We start from the raw sequence: 24703 nt of genomic DNA on the forward strand, positions 1-24703 counted from the left end.
CTTCTTGACATCATGCAGGCTTCTCATATAGCAGAATTAACCTGATTATTAAAAATTTATTCTATTTGAGTATATAAGTAGGTTAAGAGAGAAAGGACTGGGAAGTTTTTTAAAAAATATTTATTCTTCAGTATCTAAGAAGTAGCAGGTATAAAAGTGTTACTTATGTTAGTAATGTTTAAAAATTCATTGAGAATTAAAAATTGCCATAAAATGACATTTTTCCAATAGCTTCTTATACCAGACTCGGTGTTCAAATTAGAGTCAGAAGATAAGGGTTCAGGTTTTGACTGCTACTAGGATAATCTATCCAAACAGAGCAGCACTGTGAATTGTGGAATTTATGGCAGTGCTAGGATGTAAAAGAAGGCAGTAAAATTATGGCATTTTTTAAGACATGTAATGATTGGGTTGTATGGGCTTTTCTTTCATGCAGTAGGCTCTCTACCCACTTATTTGGTCTGTGTTTTCACAGCAGCCTTGAGATATGGGGAAAGTGACATAAGACTGCTGTGTAGACTGGCCTTAGCATGGGGATTGGGGCTGAACAGGGGTAGTGTAGACAGTGGCGAAGTTAGATGAATGTATTTCATAGCAAAGCACTGTGTGGTTGTTGTCTGTCACCTGTCTTCTGTCTTTTGTTTTCTCCATTAGCTTATCCGACAAAATCGGAGAATAATTAAAGATGAACAGCAGAACCCCTTTCCTCACACACATGCAAAATTCACACGTTAAACCTACCTCGGTCATTTTTTCATTCGCCATGATAAAATAATGAGGTAAGATTTATTAAAAGCTACGTGCCGTGCACTCAGATCTGAGCACTTTAAGTGTACTACTTAATTTCACCTTGGCAACAACTCTCTGATGTTAGATAATATCATTACCTCAGTTTTGCAAATGAGGAAATTGAGATGTAGAGAGACTAATAAGATTGTCCAAAGTCACAGGGCCAGTAAGTGGCAGGACAGCTGTGGATTCCAGGTAGTCAGACCGCAGAGTCCCTGCTGATTCTCACCATGGTAGAATCTCTGTGAGTTGCCGACTCTCTTAGCACTGTTGTTGGCAACACAACGCTAAGTACAAGCTAAACTAGAGCGACTGGGACTGAATGCCAGGCTTCCCTTACAAAACAGTCATCTGAATGGCCCTTAATGGATCATATTAATTTTTATTAACATAAACTACTAAATGGAAAAGCAACAGTTATTTTCATTGATACGTAGAAAGAGATAACTCTTCGATTGAAAACCATACCTGTTGATTGAAGATCCTGAGTTTTCAACTATTTTTCACTTGGTATGGTTTTTTGTTTTTTTTTTTTTTTGGACCCTTCACCAGGTACATCAATATATCTTAGAAGAAATGGACAGCTACCGTGACTGAGATGTTAAATGCCAAATATTTTAAAAATGATGTTACTCATTATTAGAATAAAGGCTTCCCACAGCCTGGTTCCTAAGGTTCCCTGCAACAAAAAATTACTGACATCTTATAGAAAAAAATTCAAAATATTTTGTCCTGCCTTTTTTTGTTGTTATATATCTCCCTTTAATTTTACTCATTTTTCTAAGTAGCTAGTTGCATGTGTGTGTGTATACACACACACACACACATACACACATACATACATATATACATATATATATACACACACTTATTTCACTTGTCATTGTGTCATTGGCCTCTATTATAGTATGCCGAAATCACACATTTTGCACATTTTAAGTACAGAACGACAAAGTCATGACAGGATTAATCATGATAGACAGTCACTAAGTCCATGATAGTATTGAATTTGGATTTGGAGAATGAAAGAGGAGAGGATATAAAAGTGACAGTGACATTCTAGAGCAGGACCTTTATTTTTTATAAAACCAAAGATGGTTTCCTTACAGATGACTTCAGAAATTAAACCCTAAACACATCCTTGGTGCACTGTTTTTTCTAAGTGTCCACGTTCTGCAATGAAAATGCAGTGCTTTTCTTGTCCGAGTCTAGAGGAAAAAAAGTGCTATCAGTTATTTAGAATCTGATTTATGCCTTAAGAGATTGGCTGCCACTCTCTGTGATTTCAGGGAAGCTGGGTATCAAGGAGCAATTTTCAAAGAATTGAAAGCTGGTACAGGGTTATGAATAAATTCTGAGAAGCTTTGACCTTCCCTGTCAAATGACAGGACCATAAATATGTTGGTAATTCTGCTTTGTTGTGAGTACCTGTTCTTTTCCATCATTGTGGAGTTTCTAGGATACCATAAATTGGTACCAGCAGAACTAAAACAAAATTTTTTATTGTATTAAAAAAAATTAGAAGAGGAGAAAATATAAGGTAGAGAACACAGGTAGCGGCCTCTTGGTTGTTGCTCCTGAAATATGTCTAGAATCAGAGGATCCAATTTTGGAAACTTGATAGTATCCAAGTTAAAAATAACTATTTGGTCACATTTTATCATTTATTTACATGAAATTAAATACGTGACTTTTGGATAGGAATTGAGGTAGTTAATGCACAATATTTTTGGTGGTTTCCCTCCCCTTATGCCAAAATCATCATGAAATATGGCTCATTCTTGCTTTAATATAATCTTTTAAAATAACTACATACAGTATATAATTACATACAGAATTTAGATATGTGTAGCGTGGTTAAGCATAAGGTGCTGTGTTTTCATGATTGTGTTATGTATCTTAATTCCATTAAGATGCAATTTATTGATTGTCGTAGAATCTTTTTCCTCTAACTTCACCCTTACCTTTCCCAAGCTGACAGTTCAGGAAAGAATAGAGATGAGGGAAAAATTGGTCCAGATAACCCACAGAGAAGGGGGCAAAGAAAAGCTGGTTGTTTTCCTTTAGAAACAAAGAGAAACCTTTTCATACTTCCACTTTTTAAGAGGGTTCCATGTATTCTTTTGAACAAAAGTGAGTATATACATACATATATATGTATGCACACACAAACATATACACCTGTTGTCTGTTTTAGGGTCACTTAAAGAAGCAGAAAGGGCACAAGAAATAAGGAAGAAAAGCAGTGGGGATAGAAAGGTACAGCAATGCAGACAAGGTCATCTAGAAAGAGATGGAGATTGTTAGTCACCTATGGCTGTGTAACAAGTCACCACAAAACTTGTTGTCATAAAACAACAATAAACATTTATTATGTCTCAGAATTTCTCTGCATATCCGGAATTTGGACTTAGAATTCTGGATGCTTCAAGCTTGGGGTGTCATGAAGTTCAGTTGTCCCAGCATCCGTCATATGGTTCCCAGGTGGCTCATGGGTGGTGGTGATGGTGATGGCGGCCCTGGTGGGGGGCAGGGAGCAGCTCCATTCCTCTCCATACGGGCTGACTGGTACATATAGGTTAGTCCTATTCAGTGTGGGGAGTCACTAGGCGAGGACCTAAATTCCGGGAGGCAAGGTTCATTGGATGCCATCTCGGAGTCTGACCACCACAGAGAAATACGGTAAAAGAGCATTAGACTCACATGAGCACATATACTTGTAGGAAGATGAGAGGGTGAAAGACTAGGTGGTTCAGTGGTGCGGTGAACGTGACCGTGATCATCCTGCAACACACTTGATTTGTGACAAACATAGACTGCTGTCGTCGCAGTTGTTACTCCAAACCCAGTGCATCACATGTAGTTGCTTAATTGTGGCCCCATGATAATAGTCTCCTTTACAGCACAGAGCTGTGAAGCTAAGCTGCATCAAGGCATGGTATTTCTCTTAGAAGTCTTACCATAATTTTACCTCAAGACATCAAAAACTACCCCTCCCAAAATCAGTACTTTTACTTTTCTGATGTTAAAGACTTTTACTTCATATGTAACAGGTACCAATATAAGACTACTGTGGCCATTAAGATTGTGATCTGTATAACTTGAAAGGTGTATTTATTTCAACATTGTGCCAATACATAATACATAGCATATTATGGGGTACTCTTCAGATTGCTTTCAGAAGACAAAATTATCCTAACATTCTTGACACGAAAAATGAGAGACAGGTAAATTGTCTAAAATTAAAAGTAATGCATTGCATGAAAATAAGCTAGTTTGAAATTCAGAGAATAAAGAAAAGCTTGAAAAAAAAAAAAAGGTAAGGCATTGTTTTGTTGCCCATTGTAGTCCTTTTGTATGATAGAAATAATAGCAGGGAATGTTCATAGAGCATTTGTTCAGTGGCAGGCACTACTCTAAGTCCCTCACATATCAAGTCATTTAATCCTCACAACAGGCCTTTTATTCTGGTTTGATAGATGAGGAGAGCGAAACACAAACATGGTGAAAAGATCGAAATCCAGAAGTCTTTCTTTAGCACTTGTGCCTTCAACCACAGCACTGTACGTGGAACAGACTACCCCGGGCTGGCTCAGAGCAAGGATTCGTTAGTAATGACAGCGTTTCTCTCAGACTCACTCCATGGACAGAACCTAAAGTCTAGCCAGAGTCCCCAGGGGCCAGAAGAGGGAAGTGGAAAGCTTTCAGAAAGCCAGGAGTATTTCTCTTGAGAGGGTGCAGTCAGTATGGAGACGGGTAGGTCTGACTTTTTTTTTTAATTAGGGTATTTTAGGTTGTTTTACAATGTTGTGTTAGCTTCTACTGTACAGGGAAGTGAAGCAGAGTTCCCTGTGCTATACAGCAGGTTCTCATTAGTTATCTATTTTATACATATTAGTTAGTGTATATATGTCAATCCCAATCTCCCAGTTCATCTCCCCTACCTTTCTCCCCTTGGTGTCCATACATTTGTTCTCTACGTCTGTGTCTCTATTTCTGCCTTGCAGACAGGTTCATCTGTACCATTTTTCTAGATCCCACATATATGCGTTAATATACGATATTTGTTCTTCTCTTTCTGACCTACTTCACTGTATGGCAGTCTCTTTGGCAGCTGAGTTGACTCTGGTGAGACAAGGGGAGATCTTGTCATGGTGACTTGGATAAGACAGTAGTGAAAGAAATTGTGAGAAGTGATAGGGATCTGGATATATTTAGAAGATAGAGTAAATGGGATTTCCTCAGGGGTATGAAAAAAGAAGAAGAACTTTCCACCTGAGTAGCTGGAAGGATGTAGTAGATATCCACTCAGATCAAAAGCTGTGTGTGGGGTGGGTTTGAGATAAAAGTTGAGGATGTATCAAATAGGCAGTTGTATGTTCAGGACCGGAGTTAGAGAGGGAAGTCTAGACTAGAGATACAAATTTGGATTTGCCAAGCTCTACATGACTGAGCTAACAAAGGACATAAATATAGGTCAATGAGAGAGGAGGATCTAGCTGAGACCAAGGGACTGAGCCCTGAGGCAGTTCAGTTTTAGGATTTGGAGTGAAGAGGAGGAGCCAGCAAAGGAAATTGTGGGTGAAGAGGAAAACCAAGAGAGTGTGGTGTTCTGGAAGCAAAGTAAAGATAGTATATCAAGGAGGTGTGAGTAATAACCCATTGCAAATTCTACTGATAGGTCAAGCCAGATGAGGACTAATAACTGACCATTGGGTTTAGCAGTTTGGAGGTCGTGGGTTGTCTTGGTGAAAGCTGACTTGGAAAAGAGGTTAATTAAGCAAAGGCTTAATTGGAATGAATGTAAGAGAATTGGAACAGTGAATTTAGACAACCCTTTCTAGGAGTTTTAATGTAAAGAGGAACAAAGAAATGGGTTAGCAAGGTGGTAGTTGGCACATGAATTGGAGGTTGAAAGTAGTTATATGAAAACAGCTAAGCTTAGTGCCCCCCTTTTGATAAATATTTGTTGTATTCCTACTGTGTGTCCAAGATTGTTCAGTGTTTTATAGATACAAAAATTAATGAGCTGTAGTTTCTCTCCTTGAGGGTATGCAAGTAGCCTGGGCTGTGTGTTCCTGGAGGGCTTTGGAGAAGAAGTGCTTTCATCAAAGAGGTGATACTGCTTCTAATTCATATTTTATAGGATCTGGGGGAGAAGCAAAACTGTCCTATCTGTTCCTGACTAAAAATACTCAAATCTTTTCAAAAAAAACCACTTTTGTATGTTAATTTTCTTTATCTTAGCCCACTCATTGATTTTGCTTTAACCATTCTTTGTGAACTTCTTGAAGACCCAGTAAGTGCGTTTTTGAAAAAAAAAAAAAAGTGTGTTTTGAAAACAGGAATGAGTGTCGCACACATCCTTGTCAGCACCCTCCTTATAGCCAGTCACTAGCAGAGGACAATTAAATGAATGAGGACATGTAATTAGAATGGGAAATGTTGAAGAGAGGTAGATGAGGTCAAGGAACATAGTTGTTCATTTACTTAATTCATTTACTGCGCAAGTATTTATTATTTAGGATAAACTTTGGACAAGATCATGCAAAAGCTTAACTTGCTGATTGAGTATAGGGAACAAAAAGCAAGAATGGGAAGAAAAGCAAAGGAATGAAATGGTCTGAGTGGCTTTTGAAGATAGAAGCCTAGAAAAACATGATGATACAGTAAAATGAAGTAGATGTTAAAATCGCAGCATACTTGGGTTTAGATCCCACGTCTGCTAGTTACTAGTTGAGTGATCTTGAGCAAGTTAGTGACTGTACTGAGTCCACAGTCTCTATTTTAGTAGTAACTCTACCACTCCAGGTTGTTATGAGAATTATAGTGCCCAGAAGAATATTAGGTCAGAGCAGATATTCAAAAATTATTACCTTACTTCTCTGTCTTTTTCTTTAACTGGAACTTTTTCAATTATTTCTTCCAGAATAAAAAGTTTGATAGTTGAGCTGCGGTTTGAAATAATTAAATGAATGCAAAGTTGTCATTTTCTTTCCCCTTCTTCAGGACATGAGCATTGTGAGCATAAGTGGAAAACAAAACAAAACAGAAGTAGACACGTGGCTCAGTTAAACATGCTGAACCTCAGCCATACTGCATCTCAGCAAGCAGACATGCTTCCTGGAGTGTACTTGAATAGGATAATGAATAGGATCACCCAGTACATGTATCCACTGTCAAACCACCTCACAATCACCCTTCACTCCCCTACCAGTCTTAATGACTTGCAGCCTCTGCTATAGCAGAAAGAAGTATGGGGGCGGGGAGGGTTGATGAATCTGACAAAAGGGAGGAGTCCAGTGGAGGAGAATGTACAATACTTGGAGTAATTGTGGGAAGCTGGCTGGCTGTCGTAGGAGACTCGGCATAAAGCTCTTTTATAGAAGGAGAGTTGGAGTAGCTAAGGATACAAGGAGGACAGTTGAGATACATCTTGCAGTGCCGGCATTCCCATCAACTCTTTACAAACTATGAGAAAATTTGAGAAACAAGTTCAGTGGCTTTAGAGTCTGAACTGAATTTTATTTAAATTATTTGCTTGCATTGAAGAAAGAGAATCTTGGGTTACCTTAGTACTAGGCTCAGTTCAAATCGAGAACTCCAGAAATTAACTTTCAGAAGCGTAATGCTCCAGAAGCATTACATTTTGGATATGGTGAGCAGCTATGAGACCTTAGAAGGAGTTCTTTGGAGTTTTCTAAAATTGATGAACAAAGTTGGGGAGGTGTGCTCCTATAAAGAAGGACTATTTCAGAATAGGGGAGCATTTCTAAAAAGTAGTTTACTGAAAACTAGAGCTTCTGTATAGCAAATGGAGATATGATTCTTGTCTTTAAAATATCTTAATGTCTCATGAAGGTTAAACATAAAAATGTTTACATAAGTATTTTTCTCCTTCTCCCTTCCTGCTAATATTTCATATTAGTCTTATGAGGTCTAATCACTTTTTTTTTTCTTTCAAAATTACTGGGCTAAAGTGACTAGGCTTTTATAAAATAAAGAGCAGAGAAGAGTGGAAAGAAAACTTGTGTTCAAGTTAAACTTGGAGGACTTGATAGAGGGAGAGGGGTAAGTGAATCAACATTTACAATAGGAATGTTTGAAGCCCTGTTCTTGGCACCTTAAACATGTTCTCATTCAGTCCTCAAAATGACCCAGTGAGGTAGGACTGTCACGCCCATTTTACATACAGACATAAAACGTGTACTCTGTATACACCTTGAAGTGTATTTTGAATACTGTTGACGGGGTATTCATAATTGTTGGTTGTGTGTGGTTTATCCTAGCGTCCAATTAAGCAGACATTATCCACACAAAGAATTCTGTTTTGGTGCCTGTATGGAGACCTTTCAGTTCAACTGGGCCCTCTCTCATCTACTTTAATTTTGGCAAAGATTTTTCTAAGCATATTGACACCTTTTTATTGATACTTTTTCCTTTTGTTCTAAACCATTAATCAGACATTTATTAGACACTTAGTATGTTCTTCCCCCTGTACTATAAATCCAACAGAAATGAAAGGCCAGGGTTTTGCCATCAAAGAAATTTTATTGTTTTTAAGGATATAACATGCACCCATTTGAGAGGTACAGGACAGTAACAAAATGCTCTATTTTGTGGTGTAAATAAAGACTGTAGCTGTTAGAAGCAAGTGTGATCTATGTTAACTGGGATAACAGAGGGAGCTTTGAAAGGAAGGTAGAATTTGACCTTTGCTTTGAAGCTTCTCTTGGTTAAGGATGGAGAAATAGCCTAAGAATAGACAGGGACTGTGGGCCTCTTGATCACACCATACATTAAGTAGAGTAACATTTATCTGAAGTTATTTGAAAACTCTGTGATCACTCTTTGACTCAAAATATATCTTTCGTGTAACCTGTCCTGTCTCCACTGTTAGGAATGCTTGCTTCTGGGGTAAGTATTGTCTTTAGAAGGCATCGTGGCATCGTGGAAAATGTCCGTATGTTTTGGAGGAGCAAAGAGTAGGTTTCTGACATTTAGTGTGAGGGCGCTCACCACATGATTTTCTCTGACTGGAATAAAAGGAAGGCTTAGAGATAGGATAGGATACATTGTAAGAAAATCATCAATACGAGGTGCTAGGGTACAAAGGATAAACATCGATTGCATCTGTTTTAATTTGAAATAGTTTAGTGTTGGGAGTTAAGGAGGAAATTAGCCAATCATACTATTTTACGGTCTCTAACAATAGTGGGTATTTCTTAAATATCTTTGACTTTTAAATAAACTAGCTTAACAGGCATTCAGAAGGTTTTCTTTTGGATATACATGCACCCGGTATCGTCGTTAACCTTTTAATCGAAAAATAAGCCTACCTTTTGTCAGTATACACGTGATTTCAGCCCCAGGTGACTAAATAATTTCCAAAACAAAAATCAGATGGAGGTTATTAATTTCAAAACATATCACTGAAATGTTCTGGCTGTGGAAATATTCAACCAAAAATCATAGTTTCAGGTGCTGTGTGCAAAATCTCTATTCCAAATCAGTATTTTCCTAGGTGGATTTCATGAAATGCAAATTCCACAGGTAATTGTGAGGTGTTATTTTAAGGGGCAGGAGGAGGATCTGTAGTTAAGTAAGTTTGGGACACACTCGCTCAGGTAAACAGAGTATTTTGCTTCAAGACTACCTAGAGGGACTTCCTTGGTGGCGCAGTGGTTAAGAATCCGCCTGCCAATGCAGGGGACATGAGTTCGATTCCCTGGTCCGGGAAGATCCCACATGCCGCGGAGCAACTAAGCCCATGCACCACAACTACTGAGCCTGCGCTCTAGAGCCCTCAAGCCACAACTACTGAGCCTGTGTGTCTAGAGCCCGTGCTCTGCAACAAGAGAAGCCACCGCGACAAGAAGACTGCACACCTCATCGAAGAGTAGCCCTTGCTCGATGCAACTAGAGAAAGCCTGCACGCAGCAACGAAGACCCAATGCAACCCAAAATAAATTAAAAAAAAAAAAAAAAAAAAAAGACTACCTAGAACACCTAGGATGCTGGTGTGTGTTGTGACTTCCAAGGGGGGAATCCAAGAAGCTATTGTTCTAATCTTAACCAGACCCCACGAGTAGTGTTCTGTGGGATACACTTTGCAAAATGTGGTTCTGACATGATTGGAAACTCTAAAAGCTCTGTATAGATAAGGAATTAATGCTTTTTCAAAAGGAAATGCAATCAATCAATCAATGATAAAGAAATATATATTAAACCAACACGCTTGAGTTTTGAATTCACCGTTTGTGGAGCAGAATAAAAGTCAATATATGAGTCCTCTAGCTCTGAGATTTTACAACTATAAATTCACTGAAAAGACCATTTCTCTTGTTACTACTCTCAGTCATGTGGGGTAGTCGCAGTATGAAATGTACCAGCACAAAAGTCTATCTTTGGGGCTTCCCTGGTGGCGCAGTGGTTGAGACTCTGCCTGCCAATGCAGGGGACACGGGTTCGAGCCCTGGTCTGGGAGGATCCCACATGCCGCGGAGCGGCTGGGCCCGTGAGCCACAACTACTGAGCCTGCGCGTCTGGAGCCTGTGCTCCGCAACAAGAGAGGCCACGATAGTAAGAGGCCCGCGCACCGCGATGAAGACTGGCCCCCGCTCGCCGTAACTAGAGAAAGCCCTCGCACAGAAACGAAGACCCAACACAGCCAAAAATAAAAAAATAAAAAAAAAAAGTCTATGTTTGTGTGGGAGAGGTAACCTCTTCTCCTAGTAAATATAAGGTAGATCCTTCCGTTGACTTCTTTCACTATTCTTTCCAGGGGGCTATTTAAATTCCCATGGTGTGGGGCTTCCCTGGTGGCGCAGTGGTTGAGAATCTGCCTGCCAATGCAGGGGACACGGGTTCGAGCCCTGGTCTGGGAGGATCCCACATGCCGCGGAGTGACTAGGCCCGTGAGCCACAATTGCTGAGCCTGCGCGTCTGGAGCCTGTGCTCCGCACCAAGAGAGGCCACGATAGTGAGAGGCCCGCACACCGCGATGAAGAGTGGCCCCCACTTGCCGCAACTAGAGAAAGCCCTCGCACAGAAACGAGGACCCAACACAGCCATAAATAAAATAAAAAAAAAAAAAAATTCCCATGGTGTTAGCTGATGACTTTTTAAAGTACCTGGACAAACTAACAAAAGATTAGGTAGCAGAGGTTAGCCTTGTATTTAATCAGTGTACAGCAGTGTTCCATTCATACTGGGTCTAACCGTGTGCCAGAAATGTTAGCTGCAATTAGCCATGGGGTGTAAGTGCAGCATTAACAGCAATTTGATGAATGGTTATCCACTTTATAAACTAGTATCGGTATCTGCTCCTTGAATCTTCTGCACTAAGTAGAAAGGACATTTCTGGTCTTCCTGTGTTCAGTTGCTTTGTGAACGATCTTGTTAAATTGCTCTGTATTTTGTGAGCGCCACACTAAGATAACTTAGCCTAAAACTTGGCATCGTTATTGGATGTAAAGATTTAGAGATGTAAACAGGATTCAGATGCCTCAATGTTTGGAATTTTTGCAAAAGCAAAATCTAGGGTGAGCTTTATCATTTCTCTCGGTCATGTCCTTGTCATTTTCAAAGAGGAGGTAAAATACAGTCAAAGGGACAGTGATGTCTCAGCCCTTCATCAGGTGTCCGCTCGCGTATGTTTTGCTCTAGCTTTTGGCGTTACAGCCCAGGGACGGTGACTGTGACACTGCCTGTCCTTTACCTGCTCGTCAGTGTGACTTCAGCATAGGTGCCAAGCACCATCTTTGTTGCCTTTCACTGAATTACAATTTCATCCCTTATTGAGGTTGTTAATATGTTCAAAATAACCATGATTGGAACACCAAACTGTCTGTGATTTATTCTTGTTCCATCTCTACCGTATAGAACTGCCTTTGACTTTGAAGAGTCATCTAAGCTCAGAACAGGTGACAGAATAGGAAGCTGTGCAGTGATTCATGAGAGTAGATGGAAGTCAATGATGAGTTCACGTGCCTGTGGTCTCCGGTAATGGCATAAATCTTTAGGGAAGTTCTTTACTGTCAGGCTGCATGCCTGCCTGTGTCAAATCCCATATAGGCTAGCATATATTATGAATTGAGAAATCTGAGGGATGAACAAAAATTCCTTTTGTTGTCCACTGTAAACATGTCACATAGACGTGAGGATACAGGAGAAAAGCATAGTATTGCCCTCTGTTAACCATACAAAGCTAAATTTTGTATATTTGTAAACACAAAGACCATTCACTTGTGGCTAAACACCTTTTTGGAATGGGAGGAAAAACTGTTCATTGTTTGATTGTAGGCAGATACCTATCTGGGACTTTTTAGGTCCCAGATTGAAATTTTTCAAGGTCTGTTGAATCTTAAAATAATGAGGAAGGCAATGAATACATAGCAAGGCTAGAAGAGAAAGCTTACCATTGTGTCATTTAAACCAGTGGGGTTTTTAACAGCACCCTCCCACCCCGGGATAATAAAGCTTAACATGTGTTTGTGCTGTTGCCTTTGCATTATATGATACAAGTTGAAGAATCTTCCTAGGGAGTTAATATTCACGAGTTGAGAAATCAAATCATTCCTTATTTCCTTTATCATTCTTTACTGCAGTTAGCCAGAGCACCAAACATAGTAATGTGTTCAGCTGACCACTACCAAACCATTAAGCAGGCCACAAACAGAGGGAGGAAAGTCTTCAATTAGAAGATAGGAATTAACTGTAACACATTGAAAATAAGACAACCCAAGGACACATGAGTCCCCTTTGATAAGAAATGAAGAAGTCGCAGGTCTCATTGTCAGAGAACACCATTACCAGAGACAGAGGTAGAGCTATCTGGTCCAGGAGTGCATCCCTGCCCTTCTTGGTCCCGTGTCCTCTGCCACCCAGAGCCCAGGAGACTACGGGCCACCTGCAACTCCTCTGATATGCTGTGCTTTCTGATGGGGACCCTGGTAGTACAGCCCTCATCAGGCTGGGATCCGCCGTTGTGAAAAGTCACCGTCATTCCTATCCCTTCACTGCTGAAGCCAAAGCGGTTCTAAGGAAATCAGAATTTCTGCAATACCCTCCCTCATGAACTCCTTTGATGAGAAAAGAGACTTTGTTACTGCTTTCCAAAGTTGTTAAAGTCTGTTACGTTTGGCATCTCTGGATGATAATTTGTATTATATTTAGCATCTGTATCTTCAGAGAGAATTATTTCTATAATGGAAGGTAGTAGGGAGAAATAAAACTCAAAATTCATGTGGCAAGCTATCAGTGTAAATCAACTTAGGGAAAAGATTCGAAAGAAAGAAAGAAAGGTGGCTCATATCTTAAAAAAAAAAAAAAACCCTTTTTTTTAGGGGAAAAAAAGCAGAACAAGGTTGTAAAGGCTGCTGAGAAATGGCTGCATGTTTCTCCGTGTGTGGTACCGCTCATCTGCTGGCCTAGGTTTCAAACCCACCAGCACATTGCTGTTGGTCCCACTGAAGGGATGAGAAAGTGAAAGGTCATTGAGAGACTTTTAAAAAAATAGCAATACTCTTTATGCTTAGAGCAGTTTTACATTTACGGAAAATTTAGCAGATGAGATGGAGGGTTCCCATATACCCCCTCTCCTGCTGGCAGTTTCCCCTATTATCTTGCATTAGTGTGGTACCTTTGTTACAAATAGTGAACCAATATTGATACATTATTAAGGAAAGTCCCTGATTTACATTAGAGTTCACTCCAGGTGTAGTACTTCTGTGGTTCTGACAGATGCATCATGTCACGTATTCACCATCACGGTGTCACACAGAATAGCTCTACTGCCCTGAAAATCTCCTGTGCTCCACCCATCCCCACCCCACCCCACCCCGATGCCTCAAGTGATCCTCCTCTGGCTTTTGGGGTGCGCCCTCGGCCTGCAAGCCTCTTTGCCCTCCCGTCATGAGTTGGCTCTTGTTCATCCTTCAGTTCCCACTCAAGCATCATTCCTCAGGGCGCCCCTTGCTTGCATGCTGCCCTCCACTCCCCACATCGGATCGCATCTCTGATCTGTCATCTTTCCTCCTTCCCTGTGCTTTGCCTTCCATGCAATGGTCACAGGTTTCATGTATACAGTTGGGTGAATAACTTGTCTGTGACACTGGCTTGGAGGTTCATGAATGAGTAATAGGGCAGGATGAAGAACAGAGCTATTTCAGATCCCATTCCTCAGTCCCGCTGCTGGCGCTAGGCATGTTACCCACATTACCAATAACTCAGGACAGGAGCAATTTTAAAATCCCCCTTTAAAAAAATCTGCAACTTTAGGCTCTATTTCCTGATTCCCATGTGATGTAAAATGATGAGAAAATAAAGACCACTGCACTTTCTTCTACTCTTTTCCTTACTTGTGCCTTCTGACAAATATAGCATTACTTTTACACTGAAATATGTAGAAAATTTCTGTAATTATAATATGGTTTATATGCCTTTGCTCTAAATTACGCTAAAAGAAAAACACCGAAGATCATTATTCAAGAATGAGATAAGTTTTTATTTCGCTCCTGAGTTTTTCCCATGGCTGTCTCCCAATTATTCCTCTTTCTTGAATTACTGTTTTTAGTAATTAGTAATTACTAATAATTACTGAATTATGAGAATATTTTCTCTATTTTTTTTCCTTCAGAAGAGTCTAAGAATTTCTAAATCTTGTATCACTTCATATCTAAAATATGTATTTGTTATTTTATTTTTATGAGATTTCAGTGTTGGGTCAGTAGTACTCGTTAGTTCATAGCACATTATCATCTCTGGTCCAGGCAAGAATCCTCATTGGTTGATTGATCCATTGCTTCCCTTTTGTCCCTATACCATTTCCCATTACGCAAACATGTTAGTGTGTGTGTATATATGAATATATATTTTTAATTTTGTTAGCAGAAAAAGTGCCTTATTGTGTTTGCATTTATTTTAATTTACATAGATAGGTTCTGTCATTTATCACGATTCTGTTTCCTACTATGTGTTATGTTTTCACAATGCATTGTGTTTTCTATCCATCCACATTTCTCTGTGTGCATCTAATCCATTGCTTGGTGTATATCTACAAGTGTGGCCTACCTTTCTTCCAATGATGGACACGAAGTTCAAATGTATTTTAAATTTTCTTTAAAGATCTTCTTTGTGTTTGGATGTATTTAAGCCCTTCTAATTGAATTTATGCCCTCTGATTGAATGTTCAAATGGAAATATATGTATATGAATTGTACAGGAAGTAAATGTCTGAATGAACTTGTGTTAAACACAAGGATTCATACGTATAATAATCTAGAGAATTGTTTTCCTAATAAAAGCAATCTTTTGACAAAAGACAAATCCTGCTTGCATGTTGAGACCTGGATACAGTAGAATAAGTTCTCAGAAACTTACAATATACAGCACAAAAGGCATACTTGCAATAAAAGTAAAATGACTGTACAAGGAGACCTCGATACCTTAGTTTGGTAATATGTCATATATTAAATACACTTTAAAACAATATTTTATTAAAATGAAGAATATCTTTTGGAGCTTATTCCTTCAGAGTTATTTGAATTATGAAAAATACCTTTTTTACTCTATTATAGAATGCATACATGTCTTGACATTTTCCCATAAGAACTTGAGATATCTTTCTACAAAGACTGTATACCCTGAGGATAATGAATAGGGTAGGAATGGAAAAGCATTACTTTGTAGGAGAGGCATTTCCAAGTATTTTATTTAAAAGCAAAGCTTGTGGCCTTGATTGAGCATTACATTTAACTTTAACCTTCTTGTAAACTGAAAAATTGAAAACATGGTAGATTCTATCAGTTTTCATAATCAGAATAGAAGAAGCATACTCATTTCTCAGGGCAGATACTCTATTTCCTGGTAGAGGGACGCCCCACTGAGCATCTCCTAGAGCAGCTGTGGGTATAGGAAAGAGGTTAACCAGTAGTAGGGTTTACATTGAATTTTCAAGGCTAGAAGCCCAGTTCTCAGATAAAAAGCAGAGATTTTACTGAGGAAGCAATGTTGTATTTACACTCAAGCAAGTGTTTGATTAAGACCCTAGAATTCTGTATCACTTAGTGCTATATCTTTAGCACATGGAATCTTGGAAGTGGCAGGTATAGGTAGGAATCCTGATTCTGCCCCTTGTTACCTGTGTGGTCCTGGCTGGACACATTTAATCTCTGCAAACTTCAATTTTCTGATATATAAAGGTAATAATTAACAATAAACTACCTTGTAAAACTGTTGCTGGGATTTAGTCAGGTGAAAGTTCCTAGGATAATTCAGTACATATTACATAAGTATGTTGTTAGGATTAAGTATGATAAACCATGTGAAGTTCCTAGGATGGTACCTGGTGCGTATGACCAGGTCTTCAGTGAGCATTAACGTGCCTTCCTTTCTCTTCCCCATCTTAATGATCATTCCTTCTCTACCTCAGGGAAAGCACAAATTGCATGTAGATACTGGAATGGAAGGTGATTGGTGTGGCCTTATTCCGGTCGGACAGCCATGCGATCAGGTTACGACAACAGGCCTAAAGTGGAACGTCAGTAAGTAAAACCCTTGCACAAAGGGAGGTTTTCTTTCTTTCTTTTTTAAAAAATGTCTCTTGATAAATAATTAGAAGTGGAATTGCTAGGTCATATGGGAACTCTATGTTTAACCTTTCAAGGAACTGCCAGACTATTTTCCAAAGCAGCTGTACCAATTTTATATTCCTACCAGTGATGTATGAAGGTTCCAGTTTCTCCATATCCTCACCAACACTTGTTGTTGTTATTATTGTTACTCCCATCCTAGTGAGTATGAAGTGTTATCTCATTGTAGTTTTTATCTGCTTTTTCCTAATGACTAATGATGTTGAACGTATTTTCATGTGCTTATGGGCCATTCGTATATTTTCTTTGGAGTAATGTCTATTTAGATCTTTTGCATATATTTTAATTGGGTTATCTCTTTTTTTATGTTGAATTGTAAGATTCCCTTATGTATTCTGGATAAAAGTCCTTTATCAGATATATGATTTGAAAATATTTTCTGAGTCTTTGGCATATCTTTTTATTTTCTGAAACTTAATTATCTAAGTGCATTAAGTTAATCTAATTTAAATTTGATGAAGTCTAATTTTTTCTTTTATGGATCATAATTCTGGTGTCATATCTAAGCACTCTTTGCCCAGCCTTCTTCACGATTCTGTATGCCTGAAACCTACTTTACTTTTCCAGAGAAGTAGCTATTCTTACTAAAATAGAGTTATTTTTATAATCAAACACCTGAGATTTTATAAGATTAGCTGTTCTTACTAAATTTTAAAATGTTCTTCAGTACTTATGAACTGTATTCAGTACTGTACCTCGGTACTAGTCATACTAAAACTGCCTGTTTTGAAAAGAACAAAAAATGAGGTGGATCTGTTCATGAAATAAATTCCAAAAGAAACCATCAGGCATTATGAAATGAATCATCCCTAGTCTCTAAGAATAACAGTAATTTAATCAAAGGGCTTTGATTGAATGTCAAAGGGATTATTTCATGATTGACCAATACCTCTAAGGTTGTGAAAAGCAAAATACAGAACCATGTCATTCTTTTATAACATGTAATAAAACTTTGAGGTTCCTACAAGGAAATAAATATTTCAAGAAATAAATACATTGAAGATTAAAAGATATTTTAAAAAGCCTTTCTATGAGCCATTGCTGAAACAATTAGGAAAAAAACTAGAGATATTTTGAAGCAAATGTCTGGCAAGCTCATCCGAATTTGAAAGGACGGTGAGAACAGATCTCCTCCAGTGCATAGAAATCTGTGACAGGCTTTGAAGCAGTTAGCTGAAACTCACATGCACTCCCATCAGAAGCTTTATTTGAAAACATTTCCAGCCTAAAACAATTGTTTTACTGTCTGGAGCTCCCATTCTTTCCAAGGACCCAGTCTAGACAATGGTGAGAGCTTCCTCCTGGATCTGGTAGTGACCTCACTTTCCAGGGCCGACGCCAAGACACGCCGGGCACTGTGCAGAGTGAACCGGAGGGTTGACCATATAGCTTCCTTTATCTTACAGGAACAGGCAAGAGTTGGAGGATACAAGAGATTCTTCTGTGCCCTTTAGAGCATCCGCAGAGCCCCTGTGTCCCACACCAAAATGCACATCCTAATTCTTTTTTTTTCTAATTTAAACTTATAACAATGTTTTATACAATTTTTAAAGGTTATACTCCATTTACAGTTATTACAGAACATTAGCTATATCCCCCGTGTTGCGCAGTACATCCCTATTGTACACCCAGTAGTTTGCACCTCCCACTCCCCTACCCCTATATCGCCCGCCCTCCACCGGTGACCACTAGTTTGCTCTCTATATCTGCGAGTCTGCTGCTTTTTTGTTATATCAACTAGTTGGTTGTATTTTATAATTCCACATATAAGTGATATCATACAGTATCTGAATAATAAAATTTAGTCCAGGAAGGGGCCTTGGGCATGATGGAGCTTTTAATCTTCTTGTCTGTGATAATGTTTCAGTCCTGCCGAAATGCTCTACACTGTTACTTACCTATATATTTACAGATTGCTTCAACTTTTGAAATAGATAGTTTTTTCTCTAAAACTCTGTGAAAATAAGGAATAGGAACTTCACAGGGTATGAAAAGCAACAGAGTTGAGACGCAAGTGTTTCATCAATGGTATGTGGTAAAAGTGCTAATGAATGGGGTCTCCTGATAGGTAATATTGCCTCATTAAAAAGCCATAAAAATAACTGTGAAATGACACCATGTTGGCTTGGAGAGACGTGGATAGATCTTTTTCACAGAGAGGGTCCTGCTTTACTCAGTGTCATTGTGAAAGCAGAGCTCGATGTCATTTTGTCTGTCACACCTACAAAGTGGCAGGACAGGGCTGGACCCAGAGGAGGAGAAAGGAGATACAGTAACTTAGTCAGGAGTTGCTCACATCCTGGGTCAAGGAGAATAAGCAAGTCCTCGTAAGGAAATGCATCAAAATCTTCCTCAGGTGGTCTGGAGGCTGGCATTCTCCCTGTCTGTACCCACACTGAAATATGATGCCACTTTCTGATATGAATCAGAAAGTAGTCTGACTCACCTGTTTCAATTTGTGGTCTCTCCCATCACAGTCTGTGTTGAGAGCAAGTGCCTGTGGTGGTACCACCATCCAGAAGTGTATCGTTACTAGTTTTGTCGAAACTACCTCTATTATAACACTTTAATTCATAGCAATATACTGTGGACAGCCTGTGGTGTGTGTCTGGCACTGGAGTTTCTCTAGGCTCTGTACACATGGGACTAAAACAGCTGCATCACAGGCAATGGCATCCTCCTATTTACTAGACCTGCCCTGCCCTACAGCTCTGAGAGTGGGAATGCCAGTGTACACTCGCCTCAGGAGTACGCAGGAGTTCCCATGCCTCACGTCCTTACCCTGTTCTCGGTATTGTCAGATTTAATCACTTTTGCCAGTCTGATGAGTGTCAATGATATTTCATTGTGGTCCCTGATTGCTGGTGAGCGAAAGCATCTCTTTGTAGTTATTAGCCATGTGGTTTTCCTCTTCTGTGAATTGCTACCTTCTTTTGCCCTTTTAGCCCTTGGACTATTTGTTTCTTTCTTTCTTAGAAGCAGCTCTTCAGACCCTAATGATCTTCCTCCTGGCTATACATTGCCTTTGCCATTTGTTTATGCCATTTTTGTACACAGAGAGGTTATTAAGTTAAAGAGGTAGTCAAATTTACCAGTCTTTTTCTTTCAGATTTGTAATTTCTGTGTCATAAATCATCTTTCTATTCCCTGTGGTTGTAAAGATGTTCTCACAGTTTAGTTTTGAGGGGCATTTTTTTTAGGTTTCTCCTTTCACCTGAAATTGATTTTTGTGTATGATATGAGTTAGGGATCTAATTTTTTTCCTTACTGATAACCAACTGCCCTAGCATCATTTATCATCCTTTTTCCAGTGATTTGTGATATACCGTAAGTTTTCGTATTCACGGGTATGTTTCTTTTATCTCTAGTCTCTTCCTTTGACTTACATTCTTCTTCCTGTACTGATACCACACTGCCTTAATTAACATAGCTTTATAATAAATATTGAAATGTGTCGTGTCTACCAACCTTGTTCTTTGAAATTTTCATGGCTATTCCTGGCTTTTCTCTCTTCTTTGTAAACGTTAGCATTAGCCTGACAAGTGTCACACACACAATTCCATCGTAATTTTTATTGGGATTACATTTAATTTACAGATTATTTTGGGGAGACCAGAACAATTGGGGAAGAGAATTCCTGCATGTAACTGAGTCTTCCCATCCATAAACATAATGTATCTCTCCATTTAATTAGAACTTTTTAATTGCTTTTGATAATTAAAAAATTTTGTCTAAAAGATTCAGTACTTCTTATATAAGATTTGTCTGTAGAAACCTTATACTTTGTACTGCTATTGTAACTACACCTTTAAAAATTACAGGACTTCCTTGGCGGTCCAGTGGTTAAGACTCCGTGCTTCCAATGCAGGGGATGTGGGTTCAATCCCTGGTCGGGGAACTAAGATCCCACATTCTGCATGGTGTGGCCAAAAAATAAATAAATAAATAAAAATGGTGTTATATACACATACAATTGACTTTAGTATATTGTATTAATATATTGCTGAATACTTTCATTGTTTCTAAAAAAGTGACTTGGGTTTTCTGTAGAGCCACATTTTTGTTAGTAATCAAGTTTTCTTTCTTCTTCATCTGTAACAAATAGGATTGTGTTCAGTTATGCGTAACTGAAATAGTAGCTTTAAAAAGTGCCCCCCTTTCCCCCTTCATGTAACAAAGTATAGAGTTAAGTAGTTACAGGGCAAGGTTTCTATGGTTTCCTCAGCCTTTGCCTCAAAGCATAAGATGTCTCTGTTGCAACTCCAGCCACTGTGTTCCCCGTTCAGCATCAGGTGGGAAAAAACGGAAGAGAGGAAGTAGGGCAGCACATATTGCAGGAAAACAAGGCATCAGGGATTCCCAGCATTTCCAGAAATCCTTCCTGCATCTAATCTTTTGCCTCAGTGGCTAGAACTATCAAATACCACCCTAGCAGCAGAGGAGTCTGGGACATGAAATTTTTTAATCTAAGGACATAGTCACCCCAAATAAAACCGAGGTCCTGTCAGTGAGGAAAGAAAGAATGAGTAGGAGTCTGCTCTTCTGTCAAAAAAATGCCTTTTCTTTGTCCGGCATCTTGATGAACCGTTTAGCCACATATATAATAAAAGCTTATTTTAACTTTCTTCCAGCCATACTCTTCTGGATTTCTGTTGTTGCTGTCGATGAATCCACAATCAGACTAATTCTTATTTGTTTATAATCTGTCTTTAACTCTATCCACTCTTTAGACCTTATGTTTTTCTTTGATGTTCTACAGATTTACTACAGTATGTTTAAGTGTAACTTCTCTCTTGTTCTAGTTGATTTTCCTTAGCTCTGATAATTGGTGTCCATTGATTCTGAAAATTTTTCAGATATCCCCATTTTTCAGATAAGGGCATGGTAGTTCAAAGCCCTAGTTGGTGATTTGCCCAAATTCATATCATTAAGGGATTGATACACTCAAAATTTGAAGTTAGGTCTTCAATGCTATTTTTCCTGTTTCTAACTAGTAAATGAAAGACCTTCCACATAAAATAAGTTGATGTTTTTAAAAAATCACTAAAATGAATTTGGAATAAAGAGAAAAATACAAGAGGAAGTTAACTGTAGACAGGGGAAAGAAAGCAAAGGAGATAGGAAAGAGGACAGTAATGGTAGGAAATTAAAAGTAATTTGGAAGAAAAATTAAAATCCTGAGGGACAGAACTTTTAACTTCTCTACACTTTTGCCTAAGAAAAATATTAAATGGTGTTGCCCTCTATTTGCCCAGGCCTCTGCTTTATAACACTCAAATTGAGTTTGAAATTATGCATTCATTGTTCTTCATTGTTCCTTTTTTTGTGTTTTTTCAAAGAAGTATAGATACAAATGACAGAGTGAAATAATTTTGTAGCATTGACTGAAAGAGACTCAAATCTAGCCCGAGTGAAAGAGTTTTGAAAGAAAAAAAATTCTGAGAAAACAGTTTGAAAAGATTTTTCATCTCTATGGAAATGCTTTGTAATAAGTGTGTACAGGTACCAGGATTTTCTGCAGGAGTTCTCTGTGAGGGTTTTTTTTTCTCTATCTATCTATCTATCTATCTATCTATCTATCTATCTATCTATTTATACATCTTTATTGGAGTATAATTGCTTTACAATGGTGTGTTAGTTTCTGCTGTATAACAAAGTGAATCAGCTATACATATACATACATCCCCATATCCCCTCCCTCTTGCGTCTCCCTCCCACCCTCCCTATCCCACCCCTCTAGGTGGTCACAAAGCACGGAGCTGATCTCCCTGTGCTATGCGGCTGCTTCCCACTAGCTATCTATTTTACATTTAGTAGTGTATATATGTCCATGCCACTCTCTCACTTCGTCCCAGCTTACCCTTCCCCCTCCCCGTGTCCTCAAGTCCATTCTCTATGTCTGTGTCTTTATTCCTGTCCTGCCCCTAGGTTCTTCAGAACCTTTTTTTTTTTAGATTCCATATATGTGCATTAGCATACGGTATTTGTTTTTCTCTTTCTGACTTACTTCACTCTGTATGGCAGACTCTAGGTCCATCCACCACTGAGGATTTTTAAGTGCCAGCCTAACAAGGGAACAGTTCAAGCATCTATTAAAAAACAACAACAACTACTACAGTTGCTATTAATGCAGTTTCAGCGAGAAACTCTTAATGCTCACTCCATTATGCCTCACAAGGTGATTCTAGTCAGTTGTCATGGTTCAACAATAGCTATACACACTTAAGGTATATAACCTTTGTGAGCTCATGCCACTAATGTGTGAGACGTTTCATGTTTCTAAATGTCTTTATTATTATTTTAATTATTGCTTTTCTAGTCCAGTGCTTGAAAAAAAGCACTCTGAAACTGTGATGTCAACATTTTCTTCTTTGATTCGAGGACAATATCTTTTGTGTCTTCATTCTTTTGATAATCAGTGACCCGCTTTGAGTTGAAGAGATTGTTACAATTTTTACATAAAACACATGCTTCAAGAATCAAAGGTGATGATAATAAGGATGGCTTTTAAAAAATTATTATTATTTTTTTGCCCCAAAGAAGATGTTAGCTAAAGTTTCCCTCCCCAAGACCATTTTCTCAAGTTTACAATTTGGTGAAATGACTGTATTTCATCATAGCCAAGATGTCATCAGTTGTAAGATGCATTATTATTTTATGTACACTGAGAAAAAAATGCTACTAATTGTAATTGCAGAGATGTGGGGAAAATATATGTGTTAAAACTGATAAAATATGGTAGATCAAATAGAATAGAAATTTATGAATCAAACTATATGCATAGACATACTCTTAAACGTGTTGTGAAAAATTGCAAAAGCCTTTGAAATGGGCAAAAAGATACCTGCGTATCTTTCAGTGGATTGTTTGGCCTGGTCTAGAGGCCCTTGAAATGTTACATGATTCTATAGGATACCTAGCTTTTCATCGTCTTTGATTATTTTGCAATGTTGTGGAATTAGAATTTAACTGATAAAGGGCAGATCATACTGTATATGATTCCTGTTCATATAAGTCAGTTGAACTTTTGTTCTGTGAAAACTCCATGGATTGTCACCCTATATAAATGGCCAATTTTCCATCTATTAGCAAATCCATTTCAGCATTCCTTGTTGTCTAAATAGGTCTGTCCTTTGTAGTCTCCTTTGAACCAGTTTTTTACATCATAATAGTTTTCTCATTAATTAATGACTTAATTGAAATCTTTGATGTGTTCATTTTATATTTGTTTGAGTCATTATTTTACCCTTTAAAAATTAAAAAAAAAATTGTAATCACCTATGATATTTAAAGGATCACAAGCTGTTGCAGTCTTTAAAAAAAAATGGTGTAAAGTGTTATTGCAAAGTACCACTTCCGGTTGTATGCAGTAGGTCAGAGGGAGCTCTGGGACAAAGGTCTAATGATGTCACTTCCATATTTGTATCCCGGAAAAGGTCTCACAAAGGGCTGTACTTGAACTGTGCACTCTGTATCTATAAAGGATCATGGCCATGACTGAACCTTTTAAGCAAAAGAAATCAGACCAATATGCTCTTCTAGAAGGCAAAAGTTGATTCTAGTACTAGTAAACTAAGCTGGAAGGAAATGACATTTTTAAAGCAGTGTTATTGAAATATAATTCACGTATTGTAAAATTGTTCTGTTCTTGATCACAGAAAGACAGCATCCAGTGTTTTTACCATGAACTATGATGTTAGCTGTTGGTTTTTCACAGATGTCCTTGATCAGATTGAGGAAATTCTGTTCCATCCTAGTTTGTTGGGTGGTTTTACCATGGAAGGGTTTTGGACTTTGCTTTTTTTTTTTAGTCTATTGAGATGATCATGTGATTTTTTTTTTTTAAATCCTGTTGATATAATAATATATTACATTAATTGAATTTCCAATATTAAATCAAACTTAAATCCCTTGGATAAGTTCCACTTGGTCATGATGTATAATTCTTTCTCTGTGTTGCTGGATTCAGTTTCCTAGTATATTTTTGAGGATTTTTGCATCCACATTCCTAAGATACATTGTTTTGCAGAGTTTTTTTTCTTGTGGTGTCTTTGACTGGTTTTATAATCAGGGTGGTACTGACATCTACTCTTAAAGTCCAGGCATTCAGGAGGGGAACCTCCAGGGAAGTCAGCCAAGGCAGCAAGAGTGAAACACCAGTGAAGTAGGTCTAGCAGACAGGATGCAGATTTGGGGAGCACATAGCATAGAGGAAACTCTGGTTGCAGGAGACACCTGAAGTGTGTTCTGATCCAAAGATA

At 38.4% G+C, this 24703-nt stretch overlaps 1 protein-coding gene across 1 annotated transcript in view; it reads left to right on the forward strand.

The window, feature by feature from the left end:
• The window catches only part of TPK1 (thiamin pyrophosphokinase 1), a 363387-nt gene that overhangs the window by 246257 nt on the left and 92427 nt on the right, over nt 1-24703 (forward strand). The window contains exon 8 of the mRNA XM_057550558.1: nt 16223-16334. Within this exon, the coding sequence (XP_057406541.1) occupies nt 16223-16334 (112 nt within the window). The remainder of the gene's footprint in view (nt 1-16222; nt 16335-24703) is intronic.

Source organism: Balaenoptera acutorostrata, chromosome 7, assembly GCF_949987535.1.
Source record: "Balaenoptera acutorostrata chromosome 7, mBalAcu1.1, whole genome shotgun sequence".
Classification (NCBI taxonomy): Eukaryota; Metazoa; Chordata; class Mammalia; order Artiodactyla; family Balaenopteridae; genus Balaenoptera; species Balaenoptera acutorostrata.